We start from the raw sequence: 26,900 nt of genomic DNA on the forward strand, positions 1-26,900 counted from the left end.
ATGTTCATTGGAAGGACTGATGCTGAGGCTGAAACTCCAGTACTTTGGCCTCCTGATGCAAAGAACTGATTCCTTGGAAAAGACCCTAATGCTGGGAAAGATTGAAGACAGGAGGAGAAGGGGACAACAGTGGATGAGATGGTTGGATGGCACCACCGACTCAATGGACATGAGTTTGAGCAAGTTCTGGGAGTTGGTGATAGACAGGGAAGTCTGGCATGCTGCAGTCCATGGGGTCGCAAACAGTCGGACACGACTGAGCGACTGAACTGAACTTCTCTCACAAAATGTCTCCTTGCTAATGGGGGAGTGAGAGAAAGGATCCTGCCACCACTGAACTGACAGCTCCCTACCACCCCCTGCTCCCCCTCCATGTTGCCAACCCCCGTGCTCACGGTCATACCTCCCCTCCCCCGACAGGCCTTTTCCCTGTCCTGCCCTCCAGGCCTTTCCCTTGATCAAGAGCATTTCTAGAGCTTCTCAGCAAAATCCCAGACCAGCAGACAGCGCCTCGCCTGAGCCAATTTGAATGCACACCGCCTATGAGATTTTCTGAAGCTCTCTCAGCTGCCACATTAAAACTGCATGAGAGTCTTCCTCAGGAGGCCTAATAATAGCATGTTTCATCTTTGAGCCACTTTACAAACATTAACTGATTAAGTCGCCCTTCTCGCCCTTTTCTCCTCATAAGCTCTGGCCTTCTGCAGAGCGGACTTCATCCTCCACTCTCTTCCAATTACTCCAGGAGCAAACGGCTGGGACCTGAAGGATCTTTCCTGGGTATTTTGAGCCAAGACAACAGTAATGTCAAAGGTCTTGCAGTAACAATCTCCATTTGTGTAACAGCATGGATATGTATCTAAAAGAGACTGACTTGAGGTTCTCATCTTCCAAAGCAGCATAGCAGAGAGAACTTGCTTCCATGATCTAGGGTGTGGTCACCAAACTATCGCGCATGACACCAAACCCAGCTTGCCATCTGTTTTTATGGATAAAGTTTTACTGGAACACAGGCAGGCTCATTCACTTACATGATATCTATGCCTATTTTTATGCAACAATATCAACTGAGTAGCTGCAACAGAGACCAAATGATCCATAAAGCCAAAAAATAAAAATTTTACTACATGGTCCTCTAGAAGAAGTTTGCTGATCCCGGTCTATTTAGAGTTTGTTTTCACCCTGTATACTCCCCCTAAATACTTTTAATGAATTCTCTTTCCCTCTCTACGCCTCTATAGCTATACCTATAGACTGAATAATCTCTGACCAGAGTCACTGCCTTGGGTTCATTTTCTCATTGTTCTGTAAGTATCAGCATCTTATGTTAGCTTTGCCCCATCATTACAGCTGACTTCTTTGCGAGCCGGAGTAGAGTTCTGTGTGTCTCATGAATCACTGTAGGCACACGGCTCTAGGCTGAGTCCTAAATCCATTCTGGACTGTAGCTGAACTGACTTGAATTATATTTCTTTCTTTGCAGAGAGATCTCACAGAATGATGTCTTGGAAGTGATAGAGGCAAAGGTGTTCTCCAACCTGCCCAAACTACATGAAATGTAAGCAAGACTCTGTGCGGTTTTGCTCATGGCTGCTTTTGGCAGTAGCCTTAAAGTTCGCTTATGTTCCTGGGAGGCCCTGGCTCTGCTCTGTCCTCAGACTCCTAGAATTTCCTTTGAGGCTCTCAGAGTCAGTCCAGCAGGTACTGCCACATGTCTCTGCCTCGTGACTCAGGTACCAGTCCAGAGCTTAGTCTTATTCTGCTTCTTCCTTCTCAGGGATTTTTGCATAGTAAACTCAAGAACCTAGCTCTGTGACTGCACATATTAATACTTCCAGCTCATCCTCTCATTCAAATTTGTTCCACAATCAAAGCCCAAAACAAATTCCTCATGAAGTAGTTGAAGATGGGCAGTCTTAGTTTGACTGCTAGCCTATGCCACCTACTCACCATGGAACCTTGGTCAAGATGAAAAATCATGCTAAGACTTAGCTTTCTTTCTGTAAAGTGGGAATAATAAAATTGCATGCCTCATAGGATCACTGTGATGAATAAAGAAGATGATAAATGTTATGTATATCTAACACATAAACTGGCATACAGTAAGTTATCATAACAATCCTTGGTTTCTTTACTACTCCAACCAAATGTACTTTCTCTTGTTGACATTCTAGTTTTATATACATGGCAATACTCACACAGATACACCTCTGTTGCATACCAGTCTAAAGTTACTATAAATTATCAAAGCGAGATGAGACTTTGGAGACTGGTCCAAATTTTTTCAAAGTGTATTCTGTGTGTCATTAAACAGAAAATTATTATGTGTTACAAAAAAGGAAAAAGATTCTATGGTCAAATAAGATTAAGTTAGATAGACTCACTTACTATAGGAAAACTCAGAGTCTGTAATATGCAAATATACACTTGGAATATGCAAGAAGGATATTGTATTAAAGAGTTTCTCAACGAGTGTCATTGGAAAGGTTGCTCTGTGAAGCACTGATGAATATCTTACAAAATTCTCAGAGAACACAGTTAGGAAAGCCACTGAACCACTTTCCTAATTTTACAGATGAGGAATGAAAGACAGAGAGAAGTTCTGAAGTTTGTCTAGTCACCCAGCCAAATCCACAGCAGGATAAGGACTTGAACATAACTTGACTCTTTTGTATCTTTTTAAAAACTTCTTAGCATTTGCCAAGCATATACACATATATACACATATGCATAATTCATATATGCATACATACATATATATGAATTTGTTTAGGAATGACAGTCTGTCCATTATGACAGACTCTGCCCTCCCTTTCCCTTACTACCTCCCACTCTCATTCTTCTTCGCTGTCATTGAGCCTCTGCAACTGATGCCTTCCCTCTGTCTCTGCTTGGCCTCTCCTTAGCCTAGGTGGGAAAAGAAATCTGACCAGAGTCTCAGAACCCACAGAGAGTATCAGAGAAATGAACCGAAGGGCAGTCAGCCCTCCACGCAAGGTCAAGTAGATGTCCCTCTGTGCAGCTCAGTGGGCAGTGGAGCTAATGGGATGGCTCTTTCATCTCTCCCCCACATGGAGAGGGGCTCACTGCCATGTAACACTGCCTGTATTTAAAATGATTAATTACCTGGTACTTGGATCTGGATAGCTACAGGTTACTGCAACATTAAAGCTAATGAAACAGGGAAGAAGTAATTAACACAGAGCATCTCTGCAAACACACATTGATCCAGCCAGATGAGGAAAGGGCAGCCTCTCTCTGTTGGAATCCAAATGTGAACATGCCACCTCCAGACTATTGATCAGGATGTGGCGCAAGTCAGCCCCGGGCAGAAGCCATCACTTCCCATGAGCTGTGAGAGGGCAGCCTCCACCGCAGCACGAGGGACTCACTGGCACCTTGCCAGCTGCTGTCCGCAGGGGCTGCACCGTGAAAGCCAGAGATGTTCACTGCTTGTCCCCCAATCTTCATTTTCCTTTGACCTTTCACTTTACTTTTCTCCAATCTCCTTTGACTCTTCGCCCTCTTTGTTGCTGTCCATCCCCTTCTCTCTTGTCTCCCAAACAGAAAAAAAAACAAAAAACTCATTTCCCACATTAGTCTCATCCCTACCCTCCTCAGACCCTGGGAGATCCTTATTGGTTAAACACTCAACTGAGTTTAGGGTGAAATGACTCACCCAGATATGCTTTGATTATCTCTGATGAATAGATTCCAGGAAGACTTCAGTGATGAGAGTTATATAGGACAGGGTTAACATTTTGTTTGCACAGTTTAGTATAGTAAAAGACACCACATGCATGCTCAATATTTGTGGAAATGATGGATGGACAAAGAGATGGATAGATGGGTGAAGAACTTATTAACATACTCTTTGCATAATATGAAAAATACCATAAGCATTCCTTACCATTAAGGTCATGTGCATGTTCTTTTCTTTTTCACAGTAGAATTGAAAAGGCCAACAACCTGCTATACATCGACCCTGATGCCTTCCAGAACCTTCCCAACCTCCGATATCTGTAAGAACTTCTGTATTCTGGTGCCCCTTCTATTATCAAATCGTGTACTTGTATTTTAGCAAAATATCCATTTGCAACTCTGGGGAGCAACTGCTTGTAATCAAAGATGTGGGGCAATGGAGGAAGTAAGGAGACACTTGCTGGTGGGTTTTAGTTTAGCTTAATGAGTAAATTCCACTGACATAATTGCATTTGGTTTTCATTTACAAAAGCAGACATCATAAGGAATGCATTTGCATTAATGGGACTGTCACACAGACCTCTTGCAGAACTCAGTCATAATTTAGTGTTAATGAGATACAGCCAAAATTTCTGCTAGCATTTAGCTTGTGACCTTGACCTCAAAGGCATCGTCTCTCCTGTTCTGCATGTAAGCATTTTTTCCTTTGATAGATTACAATGTTTTATATTAAAGTTTTGGTTAATGATAGACATGGTATTTTTATAAGCAGAGAGATTCTTGGAGTTTGAGCTCCATCCCTTGGGCCTGACTCTATCTGCAAAAACATTGCTTCTTCCACTCAGCTTTCAAATTAGCTAAGGGCTTGACAGAACCCCGAGTGCTACAATGGGATCCCGCAAAATAACAGATAAGAACTTGTCCTATAGAGTCACACTTTTCAGAACCATTTATTAACTACCGATCACAGGCACGAATATAACCTCTCAAAGCTTGTTTCCTTGGAAATGATGGATGTGCGTCTGTTATCTATTAATTTAATAAGAATGCATACCCACTTACCTCCAAAAGACAAAAAGGATGTATCATTTCTTACCTGTCTGCGAGCTGATCGGTGAAATCCATTGGCCAAGCTGTACTCTGTTGGCCTGACCTCAACTCAGCTCACTTGTGTATCTGAAGTTAGCTGGCAGGTGAAGTGGGTGCTGGCTGCCCTGGATAGTCTCTATTTGGTATGACAGCTCTCCACCAAGTGGTGTTCATTGCTAGCCAACTCACACAGGCTTGTTCTCACAGCAGACCTGGGGTTCCAAAAGAAAGAATAAGCTTGTAAGCCTCTTGAGACTTAAACCCTCAATTTACACACCATTTCTTCTGTTGCATTTTATCATTCCTGGGACCAACCCAGATTTAAGAGGTGGAGAAATAGAATCCACTGATTGATGGGAAAAGCTGCAAAATCACCAAGACAAGGTGTGGTGATACAGGGAAGGATAAAGATGGAAACCCACTCCAGTATTCTTTCCTGGAGAATTTCATGGACAGAGGAGTCTGGCATACTACAGTCAAGCCAAGAGTCAGACACGACTGAGCGACTAATACTTACACTTGCAATCAATTCAAAGTACCTAAAATGTTTTGCACAGTGCCTGTGACATAATAAATGTTCAATAAACATTATACTAGTAATGTAAATCACATAAATACTAGTGATATTTTGATTCTGTCCCTAACTGTTGATCTATGAGAACTGGAGTTAGCAATTAATATAATAAGGAACTCTAGGCCATTGTGGCTTAGCTCTCTGATGGAGACTGACAGAGGGAATAAAAGATTTAACAGAACAAAGTCCATATGTCCTGGGACTTGGGCTCTGATAGGAGCCCCAGAAATGATCTGAGAAAGAAACAAAGTCTCCACTCCTGAGTCATGTCAGAGGCTGGACCAGCTTCACTGGCATTCTCATGGCTCCATGCTCAAAAGGGTCCCACACTCAGAGGGCCTCATTCCAGGTTTAATGCTCTGCTGTCAACATCTTGAAATGCTTTGACAGTTTTGAACAGAGAACGCTACACCTCACAAATTATGTATTCAGTCATGCTGAGAGGTCAGGGCTATGATCAACTCAGGAGTCCTGGCTCTTTAAATGGGCTTTGCTATACTCTGAAGAATCTAACACAGGTTAGGTACAGCACAGTGGAGGAAATCCGAGGTAATAGAAAAGGTATAGGCCTTAAGATAAGAAAAAATCTAGAGCCTCATCCTGACTCCACCATTCACTCTTGGACCAATCACTAGACCTCTGAGATGGGCAAAGCTTATAGGACTTTCAAGTGAGGTTCACATGTGAAAATATACTGTAAACTACAAAAACATTAATAAATGTACCAAGTATTTGTAGGATGGTTATTTCTGGCCAACCAGTCAAAGTCTACAAGTCTACCCTCAAAAAAAGTCCAGTAAGGGTTTCATAGAGAGTTATGGTGGCTACTAAGAACTTCAACTTTCACCCAGGGTGTTTAGCATGAATTCAACAATAAAGAACTTTGGGACATGCCTTTACATTTAATGGAGCAGTATAGAAAAGAAAAAAAAAAAAAAAAAACTATACATGACATCAGAAGGACTGGATTCCAGATGGGATGCTGTATTTATTAACTAGATAAACTTTACCTTCTCTAAACTTCAGTTTCTTTATCTATAAATTGGGTGGTTACAAAAACTAAAAGAGATTATGCCTATAAAAACATTTTACAAATTGTTTTTAGCATATAAACCATAAATAACTATATAAATGTAAAATTATTAGTGCCTATTACCCAGGTGGTTTCCTTCATTCCTTCTTTTTTTCTCTCCCTCCCAATTACTATCCTTCCCTTTCTCCTCTCTCCTTCCTCTTACAAAAAGTCTGAGTGGAATAGGGGTGGCCATAGAGCCTTCAATATAGCAGAACAAAAGAGACCTGATGCAGAAGGACACCCCTATTCACAGACTGTCACACGCGGCTCATGGGAAGCACCCTGCAGAGGAGAGACTCAGGAAGAAACAACCCTCTCACACACACATTCCACGGCCCATGGTGATAATAGCAGGTCTTCGAATGGGGAACTGGGAAAATCCAAGGGATGGGGAGTCACCGCAAAGTTAAGAAAGAGCTCCAGCGTTTAACATTAGCCTGTACTTTGCAGCCAGCGCCATTCATTATTAGCAAGGACCCTCAGCCCTGTCTCTAGGGAGTAAGGGCAAGGGGGGAATTAGGAGTGTGTGTGTGCGGAAGGCATGGCCCTAGACTGAAGGGGGGACTCTGGAAGAACAGAGAGGACGAAGTTCTGACTTTGACTCTGGAAGAAGCTGAAACCTCTGCCATGTGTCATTAAGTCCAGACGCCTCTGTATCCTTTTCTCACTTGGAGGTGTTAAGTAATCTTCAGTCGTACTTAACTACCCTGTCAAGTCCAGACAAAACTGGAGGTGACTGATTCCAGCCACATCTGTCCTGAGAGGGGGTTATCATTCTCAGAGTATCTGAAACATGCTTTCTAACTGCAAAAAGAAAAGAACTTGTAATTAGTTAAAAGCAATTGTGTCACTGTCAAATGATCCTCCTGGATGGCTCTGAAAAGCACATACACTCACATAATTCCACAGAGTATAAGGTTCTTTCACAACCAGCCACGCTGATCCCCATCAGGAAGCTGGAAGGAACAGCTGTCCCTCTCAAGCCTTTGGACTTACTGCCCAGGGCAGACTTTTCCCAGCTGCACACTGCTCCCAGGTTGCAGCCCAAGGTGACCCTGAGAACTAAGGCAGCTGTGCACTCCAAAAACACTACCGGCAAAGCATCATTCAGGGTTTTCAGACCATGGTCCTTTGAAATATTTTTCAAATTGCTGAGAGGAATCACCCAAATTTAGAGGTGGTCCTCTAACCTAAAAGATTATGGAAACAAAGCCCAGGGAAGCTTCCCTCTTCTTCCACACTTACTTGTGTTTGGGCAGTGGTCATGAACAGCTTTGCAATCCAGCAGCCAAGTAGGGGTGGGTGGTAATGATTTCAGGTATTTTGGGGAATGATGAACTACTTGCTTCAAGGCAAAGAAGAAACATAAAATGGATGAAGGAATCCAGAGAGGACCAGTAGGATGGAATAGTTTTTTATTTCCTTAAGCCAGGATAAATGTTTATCAACACAGCCAGCAAAGCAGGAAACTACAAAGAGTAGGGGTGAGTTGTCATTTGACTTAAGAACACTAAATGCTGCATACACACACTTAGAAATGTTGCTCTGAAATTCTCAAACTTGATTCCACATTATACTGATCATTTGATGGCACAGAATTCAAAACAACTAGAAATCAGCCTTCTTCATCACTCCCTTCATACTTCACTAAGGAACCTGAAATGGTTAGGGGAAGAAAAAAATTCATGAATAAAGAAATGTACTTTGTCTAGAAGAGTATATATCAAAGGATTCATCTGGGTGGATTTTTTCAAGTCAATATTGTATTTACGAGCAATATTTCTTTCTTTACTGCTCTGCCTTCCTGGAGCTGACCTTTTGTGTATGAAAGATTATCTATTGATCTGTAAATAAGGTTTACACAATATTCTCTTGCTTTTGCATCCTGTCAGCATAATTCTCAGGCAGCTGGATGTTGTTCTTTGCTACTTAGTAAACCATAATTTCACCTTAACAAACCCTTTACACAGCTGGGTGGGCCTCCACCCGCAACTGACAGCCATCTTCCTTTCACATGGGGACCTGTTAGAGCTTCTTAGGAGGCTGTTAATGGCAGCTATGTCATCTGCTTCCTGCAGCCAAAGATGATTCCAGCAGAGTCTTCACTGCAACTCACCTTAGCAATTCCAGATGTTTCTTCCCCAACCCTCCCCTAAGTCTCTCTCCCTCTTTTCTGCTCTCCTCCCTTTAATTTGTTTTGGTAAGAGTGGTGAAAGTAGCTTCTTGGACTATAAAAGTTGAGCCATTTTCTGGGCATGGCAACAGAGACCAGGGATCCAAGAGTGGCAGAGAGTAATGAGGAAGTAGAGATTCCAGGGCCCCCTGGTTGGGCTCAGTCTCGGCTCCTACCCTTCTTAGTTGTGTGGCCTTGGGTAATCAGCTCAACAACTCTAGGTTCGTTTTCCTTTCTGTAAATGAGGGATAATGTTGCCTGCCTCCTTGCACTGTATTGAATGAAGTACTGAAAGAATGACTGACATTTAGAAAATTCTCAATATGTTGTTCAGTTGCTCAATTGTGTCTGACCCCCATGGAGTGCAGCACGCCAGGCTTCCCTGTCCTTCAGTATCTCCTGGAGTTTGCTCGAACTCATGTCCATTGAGACAATGAAGCTATCCAACCATCTTATCCTCTGTTGCCCCTTCTCCTCCTGCCCTCAGTCTTTCCTAGCATCAGGGTCTTTTCCAAAGAGTTGGCTCTTAACATCAGGTGGCCAAAGTATTGGAGCTTCAGCTTCAGTATCATTCCTTCCGATGAATATTCAGGGTTGATTTCCCTTAGGGTTGACTGATTTGATCTCCTGGCTGTCCAAGGGACTCTCAAGAGTCTTCTCCAGCACCACAGTTGGAAAGCATCAATTCTTGGGTGCTCAGTCTTCTCAGTAAACAGTAGCAATTCTTATTAAATTCCTGACCCTGTCATTGACTAGCTAAGGGAGTCTGTGTAAGGGACTCCACCTCTATGTACCTCAGTTCTCTCTTCTCCTTTAAAAAAAAAAAGAATACCTATCTCTGAGAGTCTTGCAACGATTAATTTGATGATGATGATCATGTGTTGCTGGTGGATATATTGTTTTTCTCTTTCAATATTTCTAAGGTTTGGAAGGCCTCTTTAACTGCTTTTTATAGACAGAATCCACTGACCAGCATTCAAACATGAAAATATATTATTTGTGCTTCTCAAAGGACAAAGGCATCCTTCTCACCCAACTGCTGACAAATCCAGAAAGTCCCCTCTGAACAAGCAAAATTAAATAATCCTGCATAATCTTTACCCCTTCTTTGTTCATTTCCAACACCATGTATGTATGTGTGTGTGCACATGCGTGCACAGGCACACTCAGTAATGTCTGACTCTTTGTGACCCCATGGGCTGTAGCCCTCCAGACTCCCCTGTTCATGGAATTTTTGGCCCACAATACCATGCCATCCCCAACCACCAACTGCTTGGATAATGTTTCCTATTTTTATGTTGATTTATAATTTAGCTCCTTTTACCATACTTCATTGCATCTGAAGCTGACAGCAGTACAAATGTAAGCATTTGACAGCATTCAGCTGGCCTTGCCTGTGCTCCCGGGTACACAGCTCTTCTGACAGGAACGTGCAAGGTCCCTGTGGACTGGGCTACTCTGACAATTTTGATGTTCAGCAATGTTTGGTTCCCTGTGGTGGTAGGAAGAGAGCCGTACCGGGGTTAATTTTTCAAAGTTCCTGCACAATGGAAAGAATCAGGGCCTTCCCATTTCTCCTCCAACATTTTGAATGTGAATTAGCCAGTCAGTGAGAACTCATTCATTCAGTCAACCATTCAACAATCATTTATTGAGGCCATACTATATCCTAGGCTTTGTTGTGGCTACTTCTTGGGCATGCAAAAGATGACAATACAGATGATGCCTCTGCCCTTATGGAGCCTATATTCTAATTGAAGAGACAACGTTGGATAATGGCAAGTGGTAATAGTGATGTGAAGAAAAGTAAAGCAGAGAAAGTAGAGTTATGGTTTAGAAAGGGTGGTCTAGAAAGGAGAAAGAGGGTGACCTTGTGAGAGATCCAGGTGACATCAAAGGACAGCTCTCAACACAAAGGGCTCAGCCTTTGGGGAAGAAAAGACTATTTATCATCCATTAAGCCCTGAAAATAACACATCTGCCAAGCTGTGTGGCACTGGCCATAGATAAGAGGACTGATTCAATTAAAGGAAAGCTTTTGGGAAGTAGGCAGAATTTAGCTGCAACTTGGAGAATGAATAAAATTTAGAAAGACAAAAAAGAAGGAATTTTCTGTGAAAGAAAGAGAGGATCAAACCCATAGAACAAAAAAGCATCATGGAGTAGGGAGAGGATGGGGAGATACTGAATCTCAACTAAAAGGAAGGCATATGCTGAGGAGTTTGACTATATAAAGATGGACTGGCTCTGGAAGATTGGAAAACTAAATTAAGGCAAGGAGCTTAAGCTTCAACACAGTAGTAGAAGGATAAGTTACAAGACAATCTTACCAACAAGGACCAACTGTATAACACAGGGAACTATACTCAACATTTTGTAATAATCTATACATTAGGAAAAGAATCTGAAAAATAATATGTATGTGTGTGTGCGTGTATATGTACATCTGAGTCACTTTGCTGTATACATCTGAAGCTAACATAACATAATAAATCAACTACAATTTTTTAAAGAAGAGCTTCTTCAGTAGAAAAACAGGATGACAATGATTTGGACTATAGCTTGACGGGGAGCAGGGTACAGACTATATACTCAAGGGAGAACTGCTAAGGGCCAGTTGCCATAATCCAGGGGTACAGTAATAATGGCCCCTGGAGGAATAGAAAGGCTTGGTTCAATGGGGGACAGGGGACACATTTCTAAAACAGAACCACCACCATTTTATTTCCCTCCAGGTCAGACAAGGACCCAAGTGACTAATGATTTTTGCCCACTCACTTCTAGTAACCCCCAAAGCCTCCCTTCCCTGAGTGACCCCCACACAGAATCACCCTGCAGTCAGCACCCCTCAAGAATCCAGCTAGGCCAAAATTCATCTTACGTGGTAGCTGTGATTTTTGGGAAGAAATTAGCCATCTCCCCAGCTGTCAGTGTCATAAGTCTCTAAGGATGTTGTCATGACTACAGGGATGTTTGGGCACAATGGAAATTATACAGTTGTTTCTTTTATCAGTAATCTGTCTAGCAGAGCCACCTTTGCCTGATATTGTCAACTTCAGGGAAAGAGAGCAAGATTTTCCTTGTGGACCACTGAGGTTCAAGATGAGATTTCAGCCTGGGCAGATCAGCCCCAGGAGAGCAAGAACCTCCTCTCGTCTCAGGGCATGATTGTAACGATGGTGATGTTTTCATGCTGCTCACCTCTCCTCTTCCTTCCTCTGACCTGCTCAGTAATTTCTCCTGCAAGAAGTCCAGGCCTTCTCCATCAAGACAATTATGGCATCTATCAATTCACATCAGTATGTTCAGATCTTAATATTATTCTTTTCAAAGGAAGTGGCATATTTTTTTAAAAGGAGCCTGGAAAAGACAATGTGAAACCCAAGAATCAATCATGATAGATTCCTGGCCAGGGGGGCTTCTGAGAGGGAAATTCCAACAGGATCTACTTAAATAGTACATAACTAACCCTCTATTCCATCCACTGGAATACATTTTCACAGGATATACTTTCTTATAAGGTAGGTATATCCTCACCTCATTAATTTTGAAATAAGATCTGTCTCTGTCATCATCAGAAATCAGTTGTGAAGACAAGTCCAGAGGGGGTTCAGAGAGAAACAAGTCCCAGATGAGCTGTGTGAAGTCAATCCTGACCCCCTTCCTCATTGAGAGTATTACCTCTACTTCCCCCCACTCCCACAGTGATGGACAGATCTTTTCAAGTTTCAGTTTCCTCATCTGCAAAATGGAAATAATAAAATATGCTTCAAGAATATGAAAGTATATGAAAGAGGAAATGGGTTTTATGTCCTCCAAGACCTCTTCCTTCCAAGTGCAGGGTGCCTAACTGTGACTTCAAGACTCTGGGGATCCCAGCATCACTACCTGTCCTGAGTTCAGCACATTCAGATCAACACAAAGGGTCCTGTATGGAAGGAGAAAACCCCTCTACAAGACAGGAAAATCCAGCTTCCTGCAGACCACTCTTGTTTCCCAGATCAGGCTCCTCTTCCCCAGGATTCAAAGAGACCCTCTAAATGCTAAGATCCTTCAGATGCATCAAAAACTTAAACCAGTTGTAAATTAGTCTTAAGTACAGCAGAAACTCAGCATCTTAAGCTAAAGGAGAATCACAGAATGAGCCCCGTCACTTCGGCCCCTCACAAATGAGCACAGCCGGCCTCAGAGGAGCCTGAGAGGCACTGGATGTGGGGTCAGGCTTAAGAGGCAAACAGCATCCAGTAGCCACTGGAGCTGGCCTGGGAGGAGGGCTGGCCCCAGGCACAGACAGAAAGAGGGATAGCTTAGCCAGTGAGAATCTGAATGACATCAAGTGAAGCCCCACTTCTGTGGAAAATAAACCACTGCCTCTTCTTCCACCATTGCAGCCTCAATGTTGGGAGGTTTAAAGGCTATTTTGGTCCTTCCAGACCCTTGTAGATTTACAGTTATCCCCAGGAGAAGCCACAGGTTAAGGTGTTAGAGCTAACACAAGAACTGTTGGCTACCTTCTCTGCAGAGATGAGGCAGTCTCAGGGAGGCAGAGATGGGTCAGAGGAGACTGGGCTCTACAGTGGACAACAGGGGACAGTCAGGATGATGAAAGAGGGAGGGCGCCATGCAGTCTTCTCTGGTGACCTGATTCTGTGCTGCTCCAGGATGGGGACTAGGTTGTCTTCATGGCTGAAACCCAGTGAAGGGCACCAAAAACAAGGCGCTCAGCTACTTATTTCTCCTTTTAGAGAATCCTGGCTGTGATCCAGTTCTCACACACCTGTAACCAGCTCACTCTGTAATGCGCGTTGAGGGACCCATTTGTCTTTGCTGCCCTCATTCATCTCACCCTCTTCGGCTTTCACACTGTGTGCTCTTAGGTTGGGAGCTAAGAACACAGGCCTGATGGCTCTGCTGCTCCCAAACCCTTGGCTTGTCCATCTGGGAAGATGTTGTCTTCCTGTGGGCATGGCTATAGGAGAAATGCATTCCCAGGGGCACCTCGGCCAGCCAGATTAGCTGGTTCAAGACCAGGGAGCAATACATTGCAGGAGAGGTCATCACCTGATTCAGTCAAGCTCTAATTCAGAACAACCGTGTGCAGCTCATCTCCACAGAGGGCAGCGTCCACACACAGTAGGTCCTTAATGAAAATGTGGGCCTGGGTTTGAATCTGTCTGGGTAGTAGAAGAGAAGCAACTGCTGTTTTTAGAAAACTATCTTGGGGCCTTACGGAGTGTGAACACTCCATAAGTGTGTGACAGATGCTTTAAGAAAGAATATTTTCATCTTCAGCAGACATTACAAAAGTGTTCTGCTGCAGTTTAATCACCAGTTCACCCACAGCAAACAGCCTGCAAATAATGTCTAGTTCAACAGGCAGTGAGCTCCTCCTCCACCAGTTTGGTACTCAAAGATAGAAGTGCTGAGAAGAGGGAACAGGGTGTTTGGGAGATGTGCCAGGGAAGAAATTAGGCGGCTTCCCTCACAAAGCTCACCCACTATGCTCTCTGTGGTCAAGGAGCCACCCAGACACAGATTCACTCAGCAATAAACAAAGAAAAATCTCTTCTCTTCACAGGAGAGCCACACGCCCAGTCTTCAGCCATGGTCCTATTTGTGTAAGCAAGTAACAAGACCTTTCAAGGCCTCATGTAAAACAGAGAGGAAAAGGACAGCCTATATCCTTCAAAAGGCTGTATGGAGGGAAAGGAAGAGGGAAGATGAGTCAGGGTGCAGAGTTGCTTTGAAAGTCTGAAAGAGCAAATGAATGCAACCACTGCTAATGGGACAGGACACTGCTGGCAGGCACGGGGTGGGACACAGGGATCACAAATTAGAAAGCCCTTTCACTTCAGATCCACTGACATAGCCTTACAAAAGCCCTCTGAGACATTTACTGATGGTTCCACTTTACAGATGGGAAATTTGAGGTTCAGAGATGCTGACTGAATCACCCAAACTCACAAAATGGGACCAACAAAGGATCTGGGATCTTTGAAGACCTACAAGACCTTCTAGAACTAACACACAAAAAAGATGTCCTTTTCATTATAGGGGACTGGAATGCAAAAGTAGGAAGTCAAGAAACACCTGGAGTAACAGGCAAATTTGGCCTTGGAGAACAGAATGAAGAAAGGCAAAGGCTAATAGAGTTTTGTCAAGAGCATGCACTAGTCATAGCAAACACTCACTTCCAACAACACAAGAGAATACTCAACACATGGACATCACCAGATGGTCAACACCAAAATCAGACTGATTATATTCTTTGCAGCCAAAGATGGAGAAGCTCTATACAGTCAGCAAAATCAAGACCGGGAGCTGACTGTGGCTCAGATCATGAACTTCTTATTGCCAAATTCAGACTGAAATTGAAGAAAGTAGGGAAAACCACTAGACCATTCAGGTATGACCTAAATCAAATCTCTTATGATGAGACAGTGGAGGTGACAAATAGATAAAGGAATTAGATCCGATAGACAGAATGCCTAAAGAATTATGGACAGAGGTTCATGACACTGTACAGGAGATAGGGATCAGGACCATACCCAAGAAAAAGAAATGTAAAAAGGCAAAATGGTTGTCTGAGGAGGCCTTACAAATAGCTGAGAAAAGAAGAAAAGCAAAAAGCAAAGGAGAAAAGGAAAGATATGCCCATTTGAACGCAGAGTTCCAAAGAATAGCAAGGAGAGAAAAGGAAGTCTTCCACAGTGATCAGTGCAAAGAAATAGAAGAAAATAATAGAATGGGAAAGACTAAAGATCTCTTCAAGAAAATCAGAGATACCAAGGGAACATTTCATGCAAAGATGGGCTCAATAAAGGACAGAAATTCTAGGGACCTAACAGAAGCGAAAAAAGATCTTCATGACCCAGATAATCACAATGGTGTGTTCACTCACCTAGAGCCAGACATCCTGGAATGTGAAGTCAAGCGGGCCTTAGGAAGCATCACTACCAACCAAACTAGTGGAGGTGATGGAATTCCAGGTGAGCTATTTCAAATCCTGAAAGATGATGCTGTGAAAGTGCTGCACTCAATATGCCAGCAAATTTGGAAAACTCAGCAGTGGCCTCAGGGCTGGAAAAGGTCAGTTTTCATTCCAACCCCAAAGAAAGGCAATGCCAAAGAATGTTCAAGCTATCACACAATTGCAGTCATCTCACACACTACCAAAGTAATGCTCAAAATTCTCCAAGCCAGACTGCAACAGTACATGAACTGTGAATTTCCAGATGTTCAAACTGGATTTAGAAAAGCCAGAGGAGCCAGAGATCAAATGGCCAACATCTGCTGGATCATCGAAAAAGCAAGAGAGTTCCAGAAAAACATCTATTTTTGCTTTATTGACTATGCCAAAGCCTTTGACTGTGTAGATCACAACAAACTCTGGAAAATTCTTTAAGAGATGGGAATGTCAGACCACCTGACCTGCCTCTTGAGAAACCTGTATGCAGGTCAGGAAGCAACAGTTAGAACTGGATATGGAACAACAGACTGGCTCCAAATCGGGAAAGGAGTATGTCAAGGCTGTATATTTTCAGCCTGTTTATTTAACTTACATGCAGGGTACATCATGAGAAATGCTGGGCTGGATGAAGCACAAGCTAGAATCAAGATTGCTGGGAGAAGTATCAACAACTTCATGTATGCAGATGACACCACCCTCATGGCAGAAAGCAAAGAACCAAAGAGCTTCTTAATGAAAGTGAAAGAGGAGAGTGAAAACGTTGGCTTGAAACTCAACATTCAGAAAACGAAGATCATGGCATCTGGTCTCGTCACTTCATGGCAAATAGATGGGGAAACAGTGGAAACAGTGACAGACTTTATTTTGGGGGGCTCCAAAATCACTGCAGATGGTGCCTGCAGCCATGAAATTAAAAGACGCTTGCTCCTTGGAAGACAAGTTATGACCAACGTAGACAGCATATTAAAAACCAGAGACATTACTTTGCCAACAAAGGTGCATCTAGCCAAAGCTATAGTTTTTCCAGTAGTCGTGTATGGATGTGAGAGTTGGACTATAAAGAAAGCTGCTGCTGCTGCTGCTGCTAAGTTGCTTCAGTCGTGTCCAACTCTGTGCGACCCCATAGACAGCAGCCCACCCTGGGCTCCCCCATCCCTGGGATTCTCCAGGCAAGAACACTGGAGTGGGTCACCATTTCCTTCTCCAACGCATGAAAGTGAAAAGTGAAAGTGAAGTCGCTCAGTCATGTCCTACTCTTAGTGACCCCATGGACTGCAGCCTACCAGGCACCTCTGTCCCTGGGATTTTCCAAGCAAGAGTGGGTTGCCATTGCCTTCTCCGAAAGAAGGCTGAGCACCAAAGAATTGATGCTTTTGAACTGTGGTGTTGGAGGAGACTCTTGAGAGTCCTTTGGGCTGCAAGGAGGTTCAACCAGTCTATCCTAAAGGAAATCAGTTCTGAATATTCTTTGGAAGGACTGATGTTGAAGCTGAAACTACAATACTTTGGTCACTTGATGCAAAGAACTGACTCATTGGAAAAGACCCTGATGCTGTAAAAGATTGAAGGCGGGAGGCAAAGGGGACGACAGAGGATGAGATGGTTGGATGGCATCACTGACTCAATGGACATGAATTTGAGTAAACTCCGGGAATTGGTGATAGACAGGGAGGCCTGGTGTGCTGCAGTCACAGGGTCAAAAAGAGTTGGACATGACTGAGCCACTGAACTGAACTGAACTTGGAGCAGGAGAGAACACTGATACTAATTGTCAATCTACTAGATGGCAGACCCTAAACTAAGTATTTTGGTCTCACAGGTCCGTCTTCTGAATCATCTTTCAAAACAGTGAGGCATGTATTTTCCCCAATTTACAAAGGAGGAATTTCAAACACAGAGTTTCTATAGCTGGCAGAACTAAGAACTGAGTCCAGGAGTGTCTAACTCCATCCCCATCCACCCCCCTTTCCAGCATGTCACGACTGGAAAGGTGCAGAGTATGGGTGAAGACAATGTCAATATACCCGCTGTTCTGAGCGTAAGAGTGACACTGGATTACTGTTTGCCATTTGGAACTTGTGATCATCTATGTGGGCTAAGTTTAAGTGTACCTAAGAAATAGCTTTCTAAATAATTAATGCTAGAAATGAGTTGTGGGGAAGGGTGTGCAAACTGTTTAAAATATTAACTCTTTTGTGACTCCCCTATGTAATTTAAAAGTAACTGCTTGCCGCAAATTGGTAGTTTGATGAAAGTTGTTTGTACGCTGGCATCCAAGGTGGTCCCCAAAGATTACCTCTTGGCAACACTCTGTTAGCAGTGAATCTACTAACTTGGAGAGAGCTTTAGGGGAACTTCCCTGGTGGCTCAGACGGTGGGGCATCTACCTGCAATGTGGGAGACCTGGGTTCAATCCCTGGGTCAGGAAGATCCCCTGGAGAAGGAAATGGCAACCCACTCCAGTACTCTTGCCAGGAAAATCCTATGGATGGAGGAGCCTGGGAGGCTATAGTCCATGGCAAAGAGTCAGACATGACTGAGCACACACACACGCCATGTGATAAGGGAACTGGTAAGCATTAACTATGATTGTTTCTGGTTCAAGCTTAGAAATTTGGGTGATCCACTGACCCTCTGTGAGCACTGCCTCCCTTATCTGTAAGATGAGAAGCATAATTATGTTCATCTAAGAAACTCACAGTGAAGTCAAAGTGAAGGTGTCAGTTGCCCAGTCATGTCCAACTCTTTGTGATGTCATGGACTGTACCCCGCTAGTCTCCTCTCTCCATGTACTTTTCTAGGCAAGAATACTAGACTGGGATAGCCATTTCCTTCTCCAGGGGTCTTCCCAACCCAGGGATCAAACCCAAGTCTCCTGCATTGCAGGCAGATTCTTTACTGTCTGAGCCAGCAGGGAAGCCCCAAAGTCAAATGAGAGAATATGAAATAACTGTGTCAGCCACATGTGCTACATGAGCATAAGGCAGGCCTATTTTCCAGTCTTTTCTTCCTAGATGTCTGGGTTAGAGATGTGACCTGTATAACCAGGTCCTAGTACTTCAGTTATTTCCCAAACACTGGTCTATTGCAGCCTCTAGCCTGGGCCCAAGTCAGACACCGGTCACTCTGTTCCCCAAGCAGGAGGAGACAGTGATGAAAGCTGTCACGTGGTCTGCTGAAAGTTCTGCTCTCAAACAAAGTGACACAATAAACAGCTCCCATCCTGCCACATGGTGAGGGGCTGGGAAGGGCAGATTCATGGCTGTCTGGAGGAACCCTTCTCCCAAGGCTCCTGCACCATACTCATGCCCACTGTGCATGAGAGGTTAAGAGTTGTGTTAACTAGTTTCTAGAAACTTGGCATATAGCATGTCTCACACTTCAGCATCTCAGGAAAAGTCCACCTCTGACATCTTGTTCTGCTGAGACCTGCTCTAGCCGTGAAGGCATCATATGTGCTCTAAACTGAAATGACAAATAACATCAAATTGAGAGCTTCTCAGTAGCCCATCACAAACTTTTTATTTCTTTCTAATTCAGCCCATGTTGTCAAAGATTTATCTTCAGTTTAGCCTTCCTTCGATTCATTTTTGTCATAAGAACGTGATTTCTTCCTACCCAGACATGGTGTGAAGAGAGGTTAATTGTTGGGCTAGGGGGAGTAGGAATCTTATCCTGTGACTGATGGACTCTGTGAAGCTGCAGGGGAGTTATTCAGTCTCTTACCTTCCCTCTTTAGGTGGTACTCTGAAGGGGCCCATCTGGAAATGCCTGAAGATGCGGGTAGAAACTCCATCAAAGTTCACTGGACACAGTGTGCCCTTTTAGCAATGTGACCCCGTAAACTTTGTGATTTATATCATGGTGGAGGAGTAGAGGGGGCTGACTAATAGAACACTCAGAGTTTGTCAACCACGTCCTACAGGGTGACAGCATTTTCAGAGAATCAGCGTCAATACTCTAGCTTCTAGCAGGGCTTCAACGGTTGAACTAGGAAACACCAAACTCAGGAGATACTCTACAATAAAGGAGGAATCCAAAGTCAATGTGTTTGGGGAAAGCCAGCACCCTACTTCCTGCTCATGGACATTTATAATGAATAATATTGTGGTTAAGGCTCTGAGAACCCTGTAGGAAAGAAATGCTTAGCCTTATTAACCCAGCATTTCCTAGACTTATTTGATGATTGTAGCCTTTCATTTGTAAACAAAGCACTTACTATGTTTGAAAATGGCATTTTTGGAGGAATGCTCAGTTCCTAAGTTGAAAAGCATCTTAGGGTCCACAGAGTTCAGCTTCCCTTTCCAGCTCTATACCCACTTCCAGCGTGGGGGGTTTCTCCTTACACATCCAAGCAATTCTCAGACATCACTTGGGTGCTCTACAATTCAACTCAATTTTGACACTGTCTACCTGGATACAGCATCAGATCCCAAGGATCTATGGTTTGATCCTATAAAATTGCCCCCCATAAAATACCAACTGCAAGTCCAGGTTGTCACCTGTGCTCCTGACCAACCAGCTATAGAATGGAGGTTCCAATAACCCTTCCTTGAGTTTGGTTACTTTGCTAGAGCAGCTCACTGAACTCAGGGAAACATTTTGCTTACTCAAAAACTAGCTTATTACAAAAGGATACAATGTAGGAACAGCCAAAAGGAAGATATGCAGAGAGTGAGGTATGGGGAAAGGATTCTGAGCTTCCGTGCCCCTCTCCAAGCACATCACACTCGCCACCCAGAAGTTCTGTGCCAGGAAGGGGAACAGAGACCAAATATGTATTTCTCATAATAAATAACAATATCACACCCCTCAGGAAGAATCCCAGCCACACAGACATTTCCAGAGGCAAGGAACCAGGTGCTTCACAGTACAATTAACCCTTCTATCAGGCAGCTGTCGTAATGAATGAGAATCAGTCCTTATGAGAATGAATGACCATCAGCCTGATCATGGAAGAAGCACAAACTTTAGAGTCAGAAAGATGTTGGGTTCGACCTCTAGCTCTGCCCCTCTTAAGTGTGGCTTTGTGAAAGTGCCTGAACCTCTCAGCTGTGCCTCCTCCACTCTGATATGAGGATGGTAATGTTACCTGTCTCTTAAGGTAGAGGAGAGGAATAAATAAAAAAATCAATGTTAAGTGCTTGGTGTGGTACCTGGTACATAGGAAGTGTTCAATAAATGTTGACCACTATTATTATTAATCCTATATCTACCTTCCTAAGCAGCACAGCACAAATCTATTATTATTTCCACCTGGCAGCTCTTCAGAATCACAATCTTCTCTTCCCAAGCAAAATATCCTATGTAGTGGCCAATATGGTCTTGAATTCCTCACCCCATCAGAAAAAAAAAAAAAAAAACCCTATGTCCCCAAATAAGTTTACTTATAGATCTATATATAATTATAGTATTAATGTATGGTTATATTACAAAATATACACACAAATGATATCTTAAAGTATGAAATAAAGATGAATAAAAAATGTGCTTTTAAGGTATATACACCCTGCCTTAATATATACCATTTTATATGGCACAATAAGCCTATTTTGATCTCACTAAATACAATAACCATATTTTAGAGGAAGCAGTATCATAGGATGCACTTCATTATTTTTTAGTTAATTTTATTGAAGGGTACTTGCTTTACAGAATTTTGCTATTTTCTGTCAAACCTCAACATGAATCAGCCACAGGTATACATATATCCCCTCCCTTCTGAACCTCCCTCCCATCTCCCTCCCCGTCCCACCCCTCTAGGTTGACACAGAGCCCCTGTTTGAGTTTCCTGAGCCACACAGCAAATTCCCCTTGGCTCTCTATTTTACATATGGTAATGTAAGCTTCCATGTTACTCTTTCCATACATCTCACCCTCTCCTCCCCTCTCCCCATGTCCATAAGTCTATTCCCTATGTCTGTTTCTCCACTGCTGCCCTGTAAATTAATTCCTCAGCACCATTTTTCTAGAGTCCGTATATATGTGTTAAAGTACAATATTTATCTTTCTGACTTACTTCACTCTGTAAAATAGGTTCTAGGTTCATCCACCTCATTAGAACTGACTCAAATGCATTCATTTTTATGGTTGAGTAATATTCCATTGTGCATATGTATCACAACTTCTTTATCCATTCATCTGTCAATGGACATCTAGGTTGCTTCCATGTAAATAGTGCTGCAATTAACAATGGGATACATGTGTCTTTTTTAATTTTAGTTTCCTCAGGGTATATGCCTAGGAGTGGGATTGCTGGGTTATATGGTGGTTTTAATCCTAGTTTTTTAAGGAATCTCCATACCATCTTCCATAGTGGATGTAGCAATTTACATTCCCACCAACAGTGCAAGAGCATTCCCTTTTCTCCACATCCTCTCCAGCATTTAATGTTTGTAGAGTTTTTGATGAGGGCCATTCTGATCAGTGTGAGGTGATATCTCATTGTAGTTTTGATTTGCATTTCTCTAATAATGAGTGATGTTGAGCATCTTTTCATGTGTTTGTTAGCCATCTGTATGCCTTCTTTGGAGAAATGTCTGTTTAGGTATTTTTCCCACTTTTTGATTGGGTCATTTGTTTTTCTGGCATTGAGTTGTATGAGCTGTTTGTATATTTTGGAAATTAACCCTTTGTCAGTTGCTTCATTTGCTATTATTTTCTCTCATTCTGAGGGTTATCTTTTTACCTTGCTTCCTTTGCTGTGAAAAGGCTTTTAAGTTTAATCAGGTCCTTGGTAACTTTGTTTTTATTTCCATTACTCTAGGAGGTAGGTCATAGAGTATCTTGCTTTATGTCATTAAATGTTCTGCCTATGTTTTCCTCTAAGAGTTTTATAATTTCTGGTCTTACATTTAGGTCTTTAATCCATTTTGAGTTTATCTTTGTGTATGGTGTTAGGAAGTGTTCTAATTTCATTCTTTTACATGTAGCTGTCCAGTTTTCCCAGCATCATTTATCGAAGAGGTTGTCTTTGCTCCATTATATATTCTTGCCTCCTTTGTCAAAAATAAGGTACCCATAGGTGCATGGGTTTATTTCTGAGCTTTTTATCCTTGTTCCATTGGTCTCTATTTCTGTTTTTGTGCCAGTACCATACTGTCTTGATGACTGTAGCTTTGTAGCATAATCTGAAGTCAGGAAGGTTGATTCCTCCAGCTTCACTCTTCTTTCTTTGGACTGCTTTGGCTATTCAGGATCTTTTATGTTTCCATATGAATTGTGAAATTTTTTGTTCTAGTTCTGTGAAAAATGCCATTGGTAATTTGATAGGGATTGCATTGAATCTGTAGATTGCATTTGGTAGTATAGTCATTTTAGCAATATTGACTCCTCCTCCCCAGGAACATGGAATATCTGTTTATGTCATCTTTTATTTCTTTTATTAGTGTCTTTTAATTTTCTGTATGCAGTTCTTTTGTCTCCTTAGATAAGTTTATTCCAGATATTTAATTCTTTTTGTTGCAATGGTGAAGGGGATTGATTTCTTTTTTTGGGGGGGTAGGGAATTGATTTCTTAACTTCTCTGATTTTTCATTGTTAGTATATGAAAATGCAAGTGATTTCTGTGTATTGATTTTGTACCCCACAACTTTGCTAAATTCACTGATTAGCTCTAGTAATTTTCTGATACTAGCTTTAGGGTTTTCTGTGTACAGTATCATGTCATCTGCAAACAGTGAGAGCTTTACTTCTTTTCCAATCTGGATTTCTTTATTTTTCTTCTCTGATTGCTGTAGCTAGGACTTCCAGAATTATGTTGAATAATAATGGTGAAAGTGGACACTCTTGTTTTGTTCCTGATCTTAGGTGGAATGCTTTGAGGTTTTCACCATTGAGAATAATGTTTGCCATACACTTAGCACATATGGCCTTTACCATGTTGAGGTAGGTTCCTTCTATGCCCATTTTTTGAAGAGTTTTAATCATAAATGAGTGCTGAATTTTATCAAATCGATTGAGAATATCATATGTTTTTTATCTTTCAACTTGTTAATATGGTGTATCACATTGATTGATTTGCATATATTGAAGAATACTTGCATCCCTGAAATAAACCAAACTTAATCATGGTGTATGAGCTTTTTGATGTGTTGCTGAATTCTGTTTGCTAAAACTTTGTTGAGGATTTGTGTATCTATGTTCATCAGTGATATTGGCCTGTAGTTTTCTTTTTTGTGTGTTTTCTTTGTGTGGTTTTGGTATTAGGGTGATGGTGGCCTCATAGAATGAGTTTGGAAGTGTTCCTTCCTCTGAAATTATTTGAGAGTTTTAGAAGGATAGGCATTAGCTCTTCTCTAAATGTTTGATAGAATTCTCCTATGAAGCCATCTGGTCCTGGGCTTTTGTTTTTGGGGAGATTTTTTTATGACAACTTTAATTTCAGTGCTTGTGATTGGGTTGTTCATAATTTCTATTTCTTCCTGGTACAGTTTTGGAATTGAACTTTTCTAAGAATCTGTCCATTTCTTCCAGGTTATCTATTTTATAGCTATATAGTTGTTCATAATACTCTCTTATAATCCTTTGTATTTCTGCATTGTCTGTTGTACCCTCTCCTTTTTCATTTCTAATTTTGTTTATTTGATTCTTCTTTTCTTGATGAGTCTAGTCAAAGGTTTGTCAATTTTTTTATCTTCTCCAAGAACCAGCTTTTATTTTTATTAATCTTTACTATTGTTTCTTTCATTTCTTTTTCATTTATTTCTGCTTGGATCTTTATAATTTATTTCCTTCTACTAATCTTGGGGGGGTTTTTGTTCTTCTTTTTCCAGTTGTTTTAGGTGTAAAGTCAGCTTGTCTATTTAATGTTTTTCTTGTTTCTTGAGGTAGTATTGTATTGCTGTAAATTTTTCTCTTAGAACTGCTTTTGCTGAATCCAATAGGTTTTGAGTTGTCATGTTTTCTTGTCATTTGTTCCTACAAATTTTTTTATTTCCCTTTTGATTTCTTCAGCAACCCATTGGTTATTTAGAAACGTGTTGTTTAATCTCCATGTGTTTGTGTTTCTTACAGTTTTTTTCTTGTAGTTGATATCTAGTCTCATAGCGTTGTGGTCGGAGAAGATGGTTGATACGATTTCAATTTTCTTAAATTTATTGAGGTTTGATTTGTGACCCAAGATGTGGTCTATCCTGGAGAATTTTTCATGTGCACTTGAGAAGATGTATTCTTCTGCATTTGGAATGTCCTGAAGATATCAATGAGATCCACCTCATCTAATGTATCATTTAAGACTTGTGTTTCCTTATTAATTTTCTGTTTTGATGACCTGTCCATTGGTGTGGGTGGGGTGTTAAAGCCTCCTACTATTATTGTGTTACTGTCAATTTCTCTTTTTATGTCTGTTAGTGTTTGTTTTGTGTATTGAGGTGCTCCTATGTTGGGTGCATAGATATTTACAATTCTTATGTCGTCCTCTTGGATTGATCCCTTGATCATTATGTAGTATCCTTCCTTATCTCTTGTAATATTCTTTATTTTAAGGTCTATTTTGTCTGATATAAGGATTGCTACTCCATCTTTCTATTGCTTCTCATTTGCATGGAATATATTTTTCCATCCTCTCACTTTCAATCTATATGTGTCTTTAGGTCTGAAGTGGGTTTCTTATAGACAGCATATATGTGGGTCTTGTTTTTGTATCCATTCAGCCAGTCTGTGTCTTTTAGTTGGAGCATTTAATCCATTTACATTTAAAGTAATTATTGATATATATGTTCCTATTGCCATTTTCTTAATGGTTTGGGGTTGATTTTGTAGATCTTTTTTCTTCTCTTGTATTTCTTGACTATATAAGTCCCTTTAACATTTGTTGTAAAACTGGTTTGGTGGTACTGAATTCTCTTAACTTTTGCTTGTCTGAAAAGTTTTCTCAGAATGAATTTTGAATGAGGTCCTTGTCAGGTCCAGTAATCTTGGTTGTAGATTTTTCCCTTTCAGTACTTTAAATATATCCTGCCATTCCCTTCTGAACTGTAGAGTTTCCACTGAAAGATCAGCCATTAAGCATATGTGGTTTCCCTTGTGTGTTACTTGTTGCATCCCCCTTGCTGCTTTTACTATTCTTTCTTTGTGTTTAGTCTTTGTTAGTTTGATTATTATTGGTCTTGGCATGTTTCTTGTTGGATTTATCCTGTATGGGACTCTGTGCCTCTTGAACTTGATTGACTTATTTCCTTTTCCATGTTGGGGAAATTTTCAATTATAATCTCTTCAAAAATTTTCTCATACCCTTTCTTTTTCTCTTCTTATTCTGGGACTCTATAATTCTAATGTTGGTGTGTTTGATACTGTCCCAGAGATCTCTGAGACTATCCTCAGTTCTTTTCATTCCTTTTACTTTATTGTGTTCTTCAAAAGTTATTTCCACCATTTTATCTTCCAGCTCACTGATTCATCCTTCTTCTTCAAATGTTCTGCTATTGATTCCCTCTAGAGTATTTTTAATTTCAGTAATTGTGTTGTCTCTGTGTGTTTATTCTTTAATTCTTCTAGGTCTTTGTTAATTGATTCTTTCATTTTCTCCATTTTGTTTTCAAGGTTTTTTACCATCTTTACTATCATTGTTCTGAATTCTTTTTCAGGTAGTTTGCCTATTTCTTTTTCATTTATTTGACTTCTGTGTTTCTAGGTTGTGCCTTCATTTGTGTAGTACTTCTCTGCCTTTTCATTATTTTTTTTAACTTATTGTGTTTAAGGTCTCCTTTTCCCAGGCTTCAAGGAAAGTTTAATTTTTTCCCTGAAGAAGGTTGAATTCTTTCTTACTTTTGGTTTCTGCCCTCATAAGGTTGGTCCAGTGGTTTGTGCGAGCTTTGTATAGGGTGAATTTGTGCTGAGTTTTTGTTCATTTGTTTTTCCTCTGATGGGCAAGGCTAAAAGTGAAGGGTGAAGTCCTGACTCAGTCATGTCCGACTCTTTGCAACCCTGTGGACTGTGTCCATGGGATTTTCCAGTGGGTTGCCATTTCATTCTCCAGGGGATCTTCCCGACCCAGGGATCAAACCCAGGTCTCCTGCATTGTAGGCAGATGCTTCACCATCTGAGCCACCAGGGAAGTCTGAGTGAGGTGGTAATCCTGTCTGCTGATGATTAGCTTTGTATTTTTGTTTCCTTTGTTGTTTAGATGAGGCATCCTGCACAAGGTGCCACTGGTGGTTGGGTGATGCTGGGTCTTATATTCTAGTGGTTTCCTTTGTGTGAGTTCTCACTATCTGATACTCCCTAGGGTTAGTTCTCAGAGAAGGCAACAGCACTCCACTCCAGTACTCTTGCCTGGAAAATCCCAGGGACGGAGGAGCCTGGTAGGCTGCAGTCC

At 41.7% G+C, this 26,900-nt stretch overlaps 1 protein-coding gene across 2 annotated transcripts in view; it reads left to right on the forward strand.

The window, feature by feature from the left end:
* Positions 1-26,900, forward strand: part of FSHR (follicle stimulating hormone receptor) — a 194,922-nt gene that overhangs the window by 116,263 nt on the left and 51,759 nt on the right. For both annotated transcript variants that reach the window (XM_061156295.1, XM_061156296.1), the window contains exons 3-4: positions 1,484-1,558; positions 3,948-4,022. In XM_061156295.1, the coding sequence (XP_061012278.1) occupies positions 1,484-1,558; positions 3,948-4,022 (150 nt within the window). The remainder of the gene's footprint in view (positions 1-1,483; positions 1,559-3,947; positions 4,023-26,900) is intronic.

This window comes from Dama dama, chromosome 11, assembly GCF_033118175.1.
Source record: "Dama dama isolate Ldn47 chromosome 11, ASM3311817v1, whole genome shotgun sequence".
Classification (NCBI taxonomy): domain Eukaryota; kingdom Metazoa; phylum Chordata; class Mammalia; order Artiodactyla; family Cervidae; genus Dama; species Dama dama.